Here is a 13616-nt window from a genome sequence, read left to right as displayed (position 1 = left end):
TTTGACAAAACTGAGACAAAAAAGGAAAAGGACAAAAGTTGGAGGGTCTATGGGAAAACAGGTCTGCGGATGCACTGTATTGGTGGAGCTATGAAGTAGTCCAACCTTACTGGAAAGCAATCTGTAACTATGTTGCAAATGCTATATATATGATGATATATGTGTGTATGTAAGTATATACATAAATCTATTTGTGTGTGTGTATATATATATATGTTTATATGAATATGTGTATACATGGTGCATATTTTATTTAGCATACTATGAATACTCTGACCCAACAATACCACTACTAGGTCTATACCCCAAAGAGATCAAAGAAAGAAGAAAAGGATTCAGATATACAAAAATATTCATAGCAGCTCTTTTTTTGTGATGGCAAAGAACTGGGAAACTGAGTGAATAGCCATCAACTGGGGAATGGCTGAACAAGTTATAATATATGAATGAGATGAAATGCTATTGTGCTGGAAGAAATGAAGGGATGGCTTCAGAGATACCTGGAAAGATTTGTGTGAACTGATGCAGAGTGAAGTGAACGGAACAATTTGTACAATAACAACAATATTGCAAAGACCAAACACTTTGAAAGACTTAGGAATTCTGATCAACACAACGTTCTATCGCAACTCCAGAAGATTCCTAATGAAACATACCATCCACCCCCAGCTAGAAAGTTGTTGGACTCGGGTCCAGACTGAGACTTTTTTGGGAGTGGGGTAGATATAGTCAATGTAAGAATTTGTTTTGCTTGACTATACATGTTTGTAACGAGGGTTTTGTTCTTCTAGCTTTCTCAAAGGGAAATGGTAGGAGGTAAGAGGAAGAGATGGCAGACCTTGACAAAAATAAAATTTAATTAAAAAATCAATGATGACAAGCTATATTCTGGGATCATTATTGAGAAAGAAAAGAGATTTAATCATTAAAGAGAAAGTGCCAAAAAAGAGACCCTCTTCTCTAAGTACTCTGTCATCTGGAGCACATCTTTTTTACGAATGATTCTGTAATCGGGCACTATCAGTCCTACAGGGCACACAAGCTCTGTTTTCCTCATTTTTAGATGTGTAAACAAAGCTGCCAATGTCACCCATAACCTAGTTAAACCTCTTGGCTCTTTATGTCTATTCCAGTGGTGCACGAACTATAGTCCACAGACACCTGGGGTTCCCTGACATCCTTTTAGGAGATCCATTAGATCAAAACTATTTTATGATAATACTATGGCATTATTTGACTATTTTAAAAATTCTCCCTTTACCACCTTCACATCTGTGTGAGGCCCAATTTTCTTTATATACTGTACTTTAACCAAAAAAATATATCACAATAGACAGAATGCAGAAGCACATATGAAAATCTAGCTGTCTTCTGTAAGCCAAACATTAAAGAGATTTGCAAAAATATGTAAAAGAATGCCACTCTTCTTATTTTTATTATGAATAGTTATTTTTCATAAAGTATATATTTTAACATGCAATAATCTTTAAATGAATTCATAAATATTTTTAAATGTATCAGTTTTAATTTCTATTATGAATACTGACAGATATAATCCACATAAACAAAAGATCTTTGGAATTCTTAAAAATTGTTAATAGTGCAAAGGAGTCCTAAAACCAAAAAGTTTGAGAATTGCTGGTCTATTTTATCTCTCAGCCTTCAGAACTCTTACTTCTCAATAAGGGAATAATATTTAAGGGACAACTGAAAAGTTGAAATTGCCATTGTATCTCCTATATAACACATGCTATATCAGCAAGTTCTTTGCACCAGAGTGAGTCAGACATGGCCTTTATGTGCATCCAGTTCCCTCTAAGGTCTGACCGTTAAACAAGAGAGCCTTGTATATTCTCTGAATCCAGGCAAGCAATTCCAGGGAGTACCAATATCCTTACCTCCTTATGGGCGTCACTGGAGACTTTGTTGGTATACCGCAAAACCTCTAACTCCATGTCAGTCTTAATCACACGGCTTCAAAGAAAAGGAGAGAAATCAGGTGAAAATTGGTGTCTTAAGTCAGCTCTTTTGATAATCAATAGTTTTGTCAGAATTGAAAAAGCAACAGGGTAGCCATATATCTAATAACTACTTTTGAAATAAAGAAAATACTAAATTAAGGAAGTAAAAACAAAAGAAAAACAATTCAGAATTCCACAAACAACGTCAACAGCAAATTCATAGCATTCCAATGCCCTGTCAGATAAACTGACCAAACTGGAAGCTTGTTCCTTGATGTGTCATTCCATTAACGCTATGAAGTCTGCTGACAGATCATTTTGACTTCTTAATGAGTCCATCTGCATTTCATCAAACTTGGGCTTTCCTTTGACTTCATGTAGTCCCCCATCATACTGGTGCCCTCAAATAGCTTGACAAGATCCCTCTTTACTGAATAGCTGGAATAATCAAAAAGTCACTAGATGGAACTTCAAATCATATCTAGCCCTTCTCTCATGCAAAAATTATATGAGAAAGCAACCACAGCCTCTCAGTACTGCCCACATTAACCATCTTTACAAGGGAAAACATCGTAAGTTTGGAGGAATGAAGGACAAAAGAACACACTAGTCATTTTAATCCTTATGGAGTTTTTTTTTCCCGTTTATTGAGCACATGACATCTCGACATCAACAAAGATGTCTAAGTCTTTGTATCAACATAAAGGTATCTTCTGTGTTAAAATTTCTTTATTTTTTGTGTCCTAGACCCTTCTGACAGTCTGATGAAATGTATGGACCCCTACTCATAATGTTTTTAAATATATAAAATAAAATTCATAGAATTACAAGGGGAGTCAATTATACTGAACTACAATATCAAAATATTTTTTCAAAAAAGGTTCATAGACCACAGGGGTAAAGAATCCCTGTTCTATGTTGTAACTCACTATTCACATGAGGAACAGTATTGCCCTGCAAAGACATTATTAACACAGCTTATTCTTGCTTTTGGAGCTTTTATAACTTTGTATTCCTTTCACAAAAAGCATTCACCATCTCTCAAAAGGTTGTCAAGGCCCAAGTCTCGTGAAATGAGCCCTGTTTTGGATTTCCTTATTGTTAATGGGTGAAAGCCCCCTTTCTCCCAAAATAGGCTGCGGCACTTCATGAATGGCTTGGGAGAAAGATGGCATGAGTATATCTATTTTTCATATTTGATATGTTTTGGTATGAGCTACATTATTAAGTTGTGATCCACAGATACCTTCTTTCACTCATCAGCTTGGCAACAACAGTCATGATAAAATGGTTGATTTCCCTAATGTTGGTCTTCAAGGAGGGTCAGAAAGGAATGCTCAGGTCCCCAAACTCCTGCTCCTACATGAAATTCAGGCTCAGAGGGCTTGCTAGCATTGTATCTTGGGCACCCAGATGCCACATATTCCATACCTTGCTCCCCTCCCCATCATACCCTACCTCCAACACTCACAAGTCAATGGAGGTTTTGGAGCTAACATTCACTATTTATCTCAGAGCTCTCTAGGGAGCACATCTTCCTGGTTTCTCAAACTATGCTGCCTGTCTGGCTGGGCTGACATCCTGAAATAGTCACTCTTTTAAAACTATAAGTACAAAAACTGCCCATGATGAACATGTGTTTATCTAGTGATCGAACCTGTGGCTCCACTACTTCTTTTGTTTTCTTTTTCTTTTTGGGGGGGCAGGGGGGGAAGGGAGAGGGAGATAACCAAGTCTTATCCTTCTAAGTCTAGAAGTACAGCAGCTACCTGATCGCACAGCTGTTCCTTTTCCAACCTGTTCTGGTTCACCCTTTTTTAGGTAGCCTGGTGTCTCCCCTATATCAGTGCCAGGCTTAGGTCAGACAACCAATCAGATAGGATCCCTACTGCAGCTCAGAATGCTTGAGCTCAAGGGATCTGCAGTCTCCCCAGCAGCAGGGGTGACAGACAAGAAAGACTATCCTCCCTTGCTCCCCATGCTTCAAACCACACACCAAATACAAGGAACATACACTTAGCTCCTCAGTAATGTGCAGGAGAGACCCAAGAATTAGGGTGGGAAAGAATATGGCTCCCACAGGTTTTAGTATTGTCTCACAGATATGACAGGACCTATGTGTGTACACATGTGCATACACACACCCACACCCACCCACACACATACATGCATATGCCCAATGTATTAACAGCACCAGTATTGAAAAGATTGTCCAATTTTATGCAAAGTGAATCTACTTCAGCTACAGGGAAGCAAGGATGGTCACAGAACAGGCTGTGGATGCAGAAATCATTCCCACAAGATAAATGCAAACGCTGAAGGCAGTTTCTTTTCAGGTTTGAGCAGGGACACGTTTATCTAGTAATGATGACTGGCTAAATTTGAGTTATTTCCTTTATGTCCAACAACTGATGTGGAGCTGACTGTCTTTATAGTTAGATCCCTGCTCCATGAGAGAAGCAGCAGCTTCTGTCTCTCACTGGTGGAAAGAAGAGTCTCCTTTCAGAAACTGCAAAGTGCCATCCCTGCTGAAGGGGTGGGCCAGTCCAGGTGAGGCCTGAACATTAGACTGTAAACTCCTGGACTAGGGGCAGTATACGGCAGAGACCTCTATAACCCTGGCACTATAGGGCTATGCTTAATAAACTGTTGTAGCAACTAATTTAGAGTCTCAGTGCTGACACCTTAGCCTCCAATACAGTTATTCTGCTCTTTCATATAACAGAATAGTTGGTGACTCCAACCTTCCCATTCTCCAGGTAACAAAGGTGAGATCCTGAAAAGTTGTGACCTGATTCTGGTCACAGTCATTAAGAGTGACTGTTTCTGGATAGGAATATGATGCCCCAAATCAGGCTCACAAACAAGACACCACACCAATATATGAAGGAAAATGACTGTACGATCAGGCTTGCCAGTCCATCCCCTAATCCCAATTTCATTTTTAGGTTCTGTAACGGAGGTCTATTTAGTGTGCCCTGAATTTTTGTTCTAGTCACGTAAAAAAGTGTCATGAACTGAGCCAGTTAGAATTATCCTACAATGGCACTGCTGAGATGAGATCTGTATGGTGGGGCTGCAGCCTGACCCAATTTAATCCAAGGTAAAAAAATAAAATAAATTCTGAAAATAGAACTTTGTCATGTGAAAGGTAAGAGGCACCTCGCGGATTTAACCAATTATCCATAGTTTACCCTAGACACAAAATCTGGTCTGGCCACTGGACTAAATAGAATCCTTCCCAACTTGGATTCAGTTATCTCCATGACCAGAAGGACCAGGACAAGTTTTAATTCTGTGTGGAAAATAACAACATTTTCAAGCACTCCACAAGAAGACTCCTCAATTCTAAGAAAGAATTCACTTCCTAAAATCTGCTGGGTACGTCTGTCTCTGGCCATGAGGTAGCAAAGGAAAGAGAAATAAGCCATTTTCTGTATTTACACAATGTCTATGAATTTCTGAGGGGAAAGAGATGCTCGATAAAGCTGCTAATCAAATTAAATATAATTCAAGAATGGCAAGGGGAAAGTATGAGAAAAATTTTATCTGTCACAGTTTTAATTTGCTTTTAAAGTTTTCCAAAGGACTGAGGACACCTAGGCAGCTAAGTGGCACAGTGGACAGAGTACTGCGCCTGTAGTCAAGAAGATCTGAGTTCAAATTCAGCCTCAATAGCTGTGGGGCCCTGGGCAAATATCGCTTAACCTTTCTACGTCAGTTTGTTCAACTGTAAAATGAGGATCCTATCTCCCAGAGTTGTTTCAAGGATCAAATGAAATAATAATTATGAAGTATAGTAAGCATTATATAAATTATAGTTAGCATTATTAGTTATTTTAAGTATTATTATTATTGTAAGGATCAAATGAGATGATCTTATTAGTGCAATGCCTGGCACATAGTAGGCATCTTAATACAGGTTCGTTCCCTTCCTAAAGGCTCCTTATAGGTCAATACTAACACTAAATGGGAAATGAGAAGTACGACTAAAGCAGTCTTCTGTGCAATTCTAAAATTTTCTATCAACAAATCAATGTGTGTATATAATGTTTGATGGTAGATATGAATATTAAAAGCATACTTTCAATGAATAAAAAGTAGAATTTAGTCATCCAAACATAGGAAGTATATTCTTAAATCAAGAAACACTTGAAGCTGAGTGTGGTAAAAACAATGGATTAGTAGTCAGGAGATATGGGCTCAATTCCTCAATCAACAATAACTAAGCACCCACTATATGCAGGGTGTTGTACTGAGCCAAGGAAAATGCAAAGTAGATGATTTTTTTGTCCTCAAGAAATGGTCTAGTCTAGTGGAGCAATGTGACACATATGGATAGCTGCAATATGAGCTCATTGAGGACAGAGATTATTTCATTTTGTCTTTTGTATGTACCCAGCACCCAGCATGGTACTTGGTACACTGTGAGAGCTTAATAAATGCTTGTCAAGTTGAACCAAACTGGTAGATACATTACATACATAAATCAAAACGTAAGACAAAGTGCAATGTGAAGTCTAAGGAAGGAGATGGGCATTTGAGTTGAAATTCAATAGGCAATGAAGGTGAGGGATGGCATGAGCAATGAAATGGAAGAAAGCCCAGAACATGTTCAGGGGACAGAGAGCAGTCCAGTTCTAAGGCCAGGGGTCACAGGGTTATAAATTTAGAAGTGGCACAGCTCTCAGCAAACATCTAATCTAGTCTTATTTGAGCAGGAAGAAAAATGAGTCCCAAAGAAGTAATGTGACTAACCCAAAATCATAGGTCATAAATGGCAATGTTGAGATTTAAAAACAGGATTCCAAATCCAGAGCTCTTTCCATCACACCAGCCTACCTCAACACTTCGGGGGAATGGAATGAGTGAAATCTGGAAAGGTGTGTTAGTACCTGATCACAGAGGGCTTTAAACGTCAGGCAAAGGAGTCTGACAAAGGTATTTGTGCCCTGGTTCTGATATTAAGTGGCGAAATTACACTGGTTGAGTGACCAACTAAAAGTCTGCTTCCTCTTCTTCAAATGAGGTGTTGGAATAAATAAGCATGAAGATTTCTTTCAGTCTGAACATTCCATGGGAAGATACCAAAGGCTTTACGAAAGCTAGGCCAGGGGAAAGAACAAAACCCACTCAACCCCAGCAGTTTTAGGGTCATCTGACGCATGATCTGCCACAAGGTGAAAAGATAAAGAAACAACCTGGGGAGGATTTATCTGTGGGACTTTTTAAATGTTCTCCCTTCATCAGCTTGCCTCAGGGCCTCAGGACAGAATTAAGGCATCAGTTAACAAAGGCATGAATGGTGCAATGATTAAAACAGTAGCAAGACAAGATGAAGTATTTCTTAAATTGATCTTTAAGGCTTAATGTCAGGCTGTGTTGAGCAAAAAAACTTTAAAAAGGAAGGTCTCAAAGTAATGTCGAAAGATAAGCTGGCCTCTCATCTGGGGTCCAACCACCTCTAAAGCTGGAGGGTCTCCCAGCAATCACCAGTGCCTCTGCTCCAGAACTCCCCAGTGACTAAGAGGACAAAACTGAAGACTAAAGCTATGTAAAGGCAGGGATGAAAACAGATGAGCTTACCAGGTCCATTTATCATGAGGAAACAGGAAAGCATATCCATTTGTGCTTACAAAGAAACCAGGATCATATGAAAATGAATGAGTTTCGAAGTGTGTTTTTAAGTGAGATTTTTATTTGCTACAATTCTGGTGGAGGATAGACAAGAGATCAAAGAGGTACCTCAAGCTCCAGATGGTCTGGACACTTCTGAAGCAGATCTCGGATTTCTGAGCATGAAGTTCAATGCCTTCATTTCCTCAACTTTATCTGAGTATCCTAACTATGAGGTATACGGGCCATGCTTTCATATCTGATTATTCTTCCCCTACATGGACACCTTCTCTCTTGCTTTTTGATGCAGAGTATAACCTCAGTTATACAGAATACTTGAGCAATCATATGTTCTGTTTGGTTTTTATCTGCTTGTTAATTGGGGGTTAAAGTTATCTTTATTAAAAATAAAAAAGATGAATTAATTTAATTTTAGGCAAACCCCTTCTTATATTATCCAGTCTTGCTTTAGCATTCTGTGATTCTAAATGATTCCCTAAAATGCACTGAAGGTCAAGCTGAACCCATACCAAAACCCTGATTCATTACCTAGGAATATTTACTCATGCTCTTCCTATCTAGGCCAAGTGAGAAATCATTGAGGCTATCACATCTCCTGATAACTTCTCCCCTGCTATGCTCTGTTGCTACCTCAGGGTATATTATGGACATGGAAAAAAGCAGGGAAGGTAGAAATACGCATCCTAACCAACTGCCTAATTAATATGCTCAGAATAATTTTACTTCATTCAATTAACAGCTCTAAAAATAGAATGACTCAGTTTAAAACAAACCCATTTAAAAATTCCAGAATTCTTGCAGCAATTTCTATCGTTGTTCTCTGATTTTTTTCAGGAGCACTGAACTGTAAACCAGAATACTAAGCTATCATTCAGTGAAAAAGTGTCTCCTTTTATTTTCTCCCCCTTCCTTCAGAACAATTTAATCTTGCAGAACAGGAAAGAAGTATATTCTAAATTACAAAAGCAAAAATTCTGTTCTTGTTAAGTTCCAACTTCAGACTTGTACACATCGAAACTACAATACCCAGGGTAAGATAAGAAATTATCAGCTATGATCTCATGTTTGTAGGGAAGAATATGATTACATTAGAATTTACAGGAAATCACAAGGCATTTGCTCCGGATAATGGTATATAATAAAACAGTTACCACAAGGAAATGGATAACACTCGAACGGCAAAAATGTAAAAACGAAGCTTTGGTAGCTCTAGGAAGCAGATGCCTACAGATCACTGAGGCTCCTTCTTGAGAAATTCTAAATTCAGAGCCATCACAGGTTAATCTGTACACAGGTGTGCAGATAGCTAACATGAGAAGCCGTACTGTAGAGCCCAATATATCAACAGTCCAATATATCAATATATCAACTGCAGCTCTGTCATCTGGACTGTCACCTAGGCACTTTTATAAGCTTCAACCCTCCCCCCAACTTGACTGCAAAATGGTATCTAGTGGAAAAACGGATGGGTGAGACAGTACTTCTGAATTATCCAGGCCTCTGCTGAGTCAGAGGCTCAATTCTGGCAGAATTGCCTGAGACAATTGCCTTTTCAAGAGAGGCTCAGTGCGGGCAAAGCACTGAGGAGTATGATGGTATGTTCAGCAGAACCGGACTCACATTTTGAGCATTCATCTTGGTGTATGTACTGCCAGGATCCCAGTCAGAGGGAGGGACCTATGGTCCCCCCAAACAACTAATAAGGAGCAGAAACTAAGACAATGACAAAATCTTCTTGGGGTAGGCTACGGATCACCTCTTTTGCTCTATTTGAGGAAGAACATGTCCATCATAAAAACAGCCCAATAATGCTAGTAAGTTCATCAGACCATGAGTCATGAAATCCATATACCCACCACTTCTCAGGTTCAATCCTGTAGCAGATACTGCCTTCAGTGCCATAATCCTGTTGTCCCCAATTCCCTCAGCTGCATGAGTCACCTGCAAACCAGGTGCATGGCTCTAAGAATGTTTTCTGATGTCATTAGCTCTCACAGTCATCTGCATAATATTATCCACTCTGTGACCCAGACTACTGTGCAAATCAAGGGCTTCATGCCACTCAAGGTCCACATGTGCCCTTACGGGGCTGCCTACCCAGACAGCATGTTATATATTCAGGAAATGAGAACCCATGCCTGAGACATATAGTGAACAAGGTAAACAGGCAGCACCAACGGGTGCTACAAGGCCCAGGCAGAGAGAAATGGTTTTTTGTTTCACTGCTGGTTTGCCCTTCCCTGATACTGAGATACACCTGTGGTTTATCTTTGGCAGAGTAGGGAAAACTTCAGTTTGCATTCTCCTTCACCAACTCTCCCTGCCACCATGAAGGCAGGAATGCTTGTTACCGAGGGCAATCAGTCATGGGGAGGGTGGGATTGAGAAGACTAAAAATAAGTTTGGTTCACTGCTCAAAAGGCTTTGTTACTTTAATCAAGCCAATACACAGTGACTGATCAGAATTAATGAATGATTCACTTGGTGGGGGGAGGACAGAGGGAAATGAAAGACTTCATTTTATAATGAGGAAAATGAGAACCAGAGTGGTTATGGGATTTGCCCAAAGTCACATGGAGAATCAGTAGCAGAGTTGGGAGTAGAGCCCAGGATTCCCGACTCCCAATTCTGTACTAATTGTTTAGGGTTTAAATGGAGCTAAGTGCCTAGACACAATCACACTTTCTGAAGAGAGAGAAGAAATAAAACCAAGAGGACACAGCGGTACCATTTGAACGCACTAATAAGTTGTAATTGACATCATGGGAAAGACAATTTCATATTGAGACTCATTCCTCCCATAATTAGGGAGAAACATCAACACTCGCTCCATCCAGCATCACTCTCATTTCTGGGCAGGCAATTACGATGATTGCAATGGATTTCATTGAGAATTATTACAGTTATGAGAACTGCAAAGGACCTGTGCCATTAAAACCCATCCCAAAGGAAGCTATAATGATGTGACATTTATAAAACTCTGCTATTTGCAATGAGTGTCAAATCATTTTTCCTTCGGGTGCTCGTTTTCATAACATTAGGATATATTCTTATGAAGCAAAGTTCATCTTAGAGCCATGGGATTTAACTGGAATTAAAGCTCACTCCTTTCTGAAGCAGGACCTAATACTTAACCTCTTAGGAGTCAAGGAGATATTGACAGGACATTGTTGATCCACCAGCAATGAGACAAGATATGGGTCCAGTGAGCAGCTATGGCTCAAAGAGGGAATTTCCGGCACCAGCAGTTGCAAAGCCATTTCAGGGTTAAAAGTGGGGAAAAAAAGTTAGGATGGGTGTTTTTTCTAAAGAAAATATTGTTAAAGAACTCCAGTCAGTCTTTTCAAATAACTTTATTCTCAGGAAAAATTTCAATCAGAGGCGTTAAGTGCCCACTGTCAGAGGCCGGCCTTGGTTTGGGGCGGGAAGGCCACCTTGTACTACTCTTCCCTTTAGGAGATTCTCACCACTCTTGCTTCACCTTAGAGACAGAGCAAAAGTGCCATATGCCTCCAACACACCGGTGATAAGGCAATCACAAATCTTTTTACCAATATCCCTGGGAGTGTGCCACCTGATTTCTTGTAGAGAGGCCTCTCTCCTTGATTTGAAAACCTCCACCACTTGTCAACTGTGCCCCCCAGCTTCTCACTTTTGACTTATACCTTGAATATAACTGATATGCCCATGAAATTCTGGTCCCACTCACCACCTGGCTTCTTCTTTACGCCCTGGATTGGATGTGATTTTGGAATCTGACTCTATTTGGAGGCAAAGGCTAAGGAGTGAGTGTTGCCTTAGACCTGGTGATTAGATATGATAGAAGGGATGGGAGGGAGAAGGCCACTTATGAGGGATAAATTCAAGTAAAAACACTCACCACTCCACAATTTCTGGGTGAAGAATAGTGTTGTTGACTTTAAACCTGTGAAAAGACAACAAAATGCGTCAATTCAATTAACAAATATTTATGAAGTTCCTAAGCTGTGCAGAGCCCTGGACTGAGCACTCAAAAAAGATTCAAAGACTAGTTAAATAAAAGCTTAGTCTAGTAAAAGTGATAAACTATAATACAAAATAACATAGTAAGTACATAAGAGGGGTACAAAGTACCCCCAAATTTTATATGACAAAATGTTCCATCTAATTTATTTTTAAAATATAACAACTAGGAAAAGATTAACAAGAAAAATGAACCTTAGCCTTGTTCTCTGAACTGAAGAGCTTTTATTCATGTGTAGAGCAGACTAATCACCTACTGAACTACTATACCTTTCCAGACATGCCTCTGGAAAACCCCTCCAGGCCCTCTGGAGGCTCACTGTGAATGACTCAGTGGAAAGAGAAGAAACTCTTGCCAAACATTCACTAAAATTAAGGTCATTACGTTTGGTTTTCATTTCAAGAATATTAATTAGCTATGAGCCAAAATGACCAAAGAGATTCTAAAATTGTATAAAGTGTAGCAACAACAAGCACTTCCATTTGCAGAACAAATATCTGAGTGGCTGACAGCACTTCATATATTTAATTTTTTAAAAATTAAGCTAAACATGATAACATTCCTGGGACAGATGAAGAGGAAGAGTCACTCAGACAAGAGCAGATCTACAATAATCAATTTCAGAATCACTCCTGTTTATGAAAGCACTCCATGGGGTTGTTAGGTAAGATGAGCAATAATAACTCTCATTTCTCTGAAGTTCTTTACATACGTTGTCTCCTTTGAGCTTCATACTAATCCTTTGTTACTGTCACTCTCATTTCACATTTGAGGAAATGGGCTCAAAGACCTAAGGGACCTTTCCCGGTCACAGTAAATTTCAGAGATGGAATGGAAACCCAGATCTCTTCTGGCTTCAAGATACCCTCTTTGCTACTGCCAGTGGCTTTCTAGGCCGTGTTAATGACAGAGAGCTGTTTCCTCAGTGAAAGAGCCAAGAGATGGGAATTAGCCCAAGTGAAGAAGACATAATGATGGACACAAGTACCAACTAAATAAAAGGATTTTTTGCTTTTTTTAGGCAAAATTGAAAAATGAAATGCCTTCACAAAATTACCCATATAAAAAAAAAGATGAAATCTACTCCTATCTGGAAAAGTTCCTTTGCCTTTACTAATAAAGGATTTGAGACACACAGCAACTATGTTAGAAGATTTACAGGGCACACAATGACAAGAAAAAAATTACATGAGGAATTAGAGCTGGCCAAGAAATGGCACGACATAAAGCTAAGGAAGCAAACACCCATATTTTCAAAGTCAGATATAGCAAAGATGCCCATCACAAAAGCTACATATCCCAAAGTTCAACCTTCAAACTGCAAAAGGTAAAAGTCAGACACATGGTCACGGATTCCCAGTCACAGACACAGAGAACTGGACATAGAGACAAATACCCATGATCACATGCAGGGAGCAACATACAAGCAAGCATGAGCACAGACACAACAACACAGCTTTCATTTAGTTTTTTTTTCCTCCTGAGCTGCATCTTTGTGGACATTTTATTGGTGTCTAACTACAATGAAGAAGGAAATGAAAACACTGGTGCTATAGAAATGTAACAGGTAATCCTGGGACATCAGGGGCCAGAGACCAGGGATGTGATAAGAAGAGAGCTTAGGACTGTCACAGTCTCCTCTGTGGCAATGAGAATGTGCCAACACTCACTGCATTTATAATGACAAAATCAGGATAATTTAATTCAAAATGTCCAGATCCTCCCTCACTAAAAAAAAAAAAAAAAGGGGGGGGGGACAACTAATAACCTTCCAAAGTCCTTTTCACAAAATATAAAAGAGAGGCAGACAAAGGACACCAGGAAACTCAGAGAAAAATAAATAAGTCACATGGAAGAGAGGAGAGCAGACAACATGAATCAAGAAGACAACCTAGATTTTGTCTCACATTCACTCAAATGTCAGCTTGGCATTAGAGAAAGCAATGTCCTATTATGGAATGAAGAAAATGCTGGTGACTGCTAGGTTGGTATGCCTCACTAAAGTGGGCTGGGTA

At 39.4% G+C, this 13616-nt stretch overlaps 1 protein-coding gene across 2 annotated transcripts in view; it reads right to left on the bottom strand.

Annotated features, from left to right (window-relative positions):
* PEPD (peptidase D) overlaps positions 1–13616 on the bottom strand; it is a 254600-nt gene that overhangs the window by 156201 nt on the left and 84783 nt on the right. For both annotated transcript variants that reach the window (XM_072632032.1, XM_072632033.1), the window contains exons 7-8: positions 11479–11523; positions 1899–1974 (exon numbers count right to left, since the gene is read on the bottom strand). In XM_072632032.1, coding sequence (XP_072488133.1) covers positions 1899–1974; positions 11479–11523 — 121 coding nt within the window. The remainder of the gene's footprint in view (positions 1–1898; positions 1975–11478; positions 11524–13616) is intronic.

This window comes from Notamacropus eugenii, chromosome 1, assembly GCF_028372415.1.
Source record: "Notamacropus eugenii isolate mMacEug1 chromosome 1, mMacEug1.pri_v2, whole genome shotgun sequence".
Lineage (NCBI taxonomy): Eukaryota > Metazoa > Chordata > Mammalia > Diprotodontia > Macropodidae > Notamacropus > Notamacropus eugenii.
The sequence above is the reverse complement of the archived record's forward strand: the minus strand, read 5'-3'. Positions and strand labels throughout refer to the sequence as shown.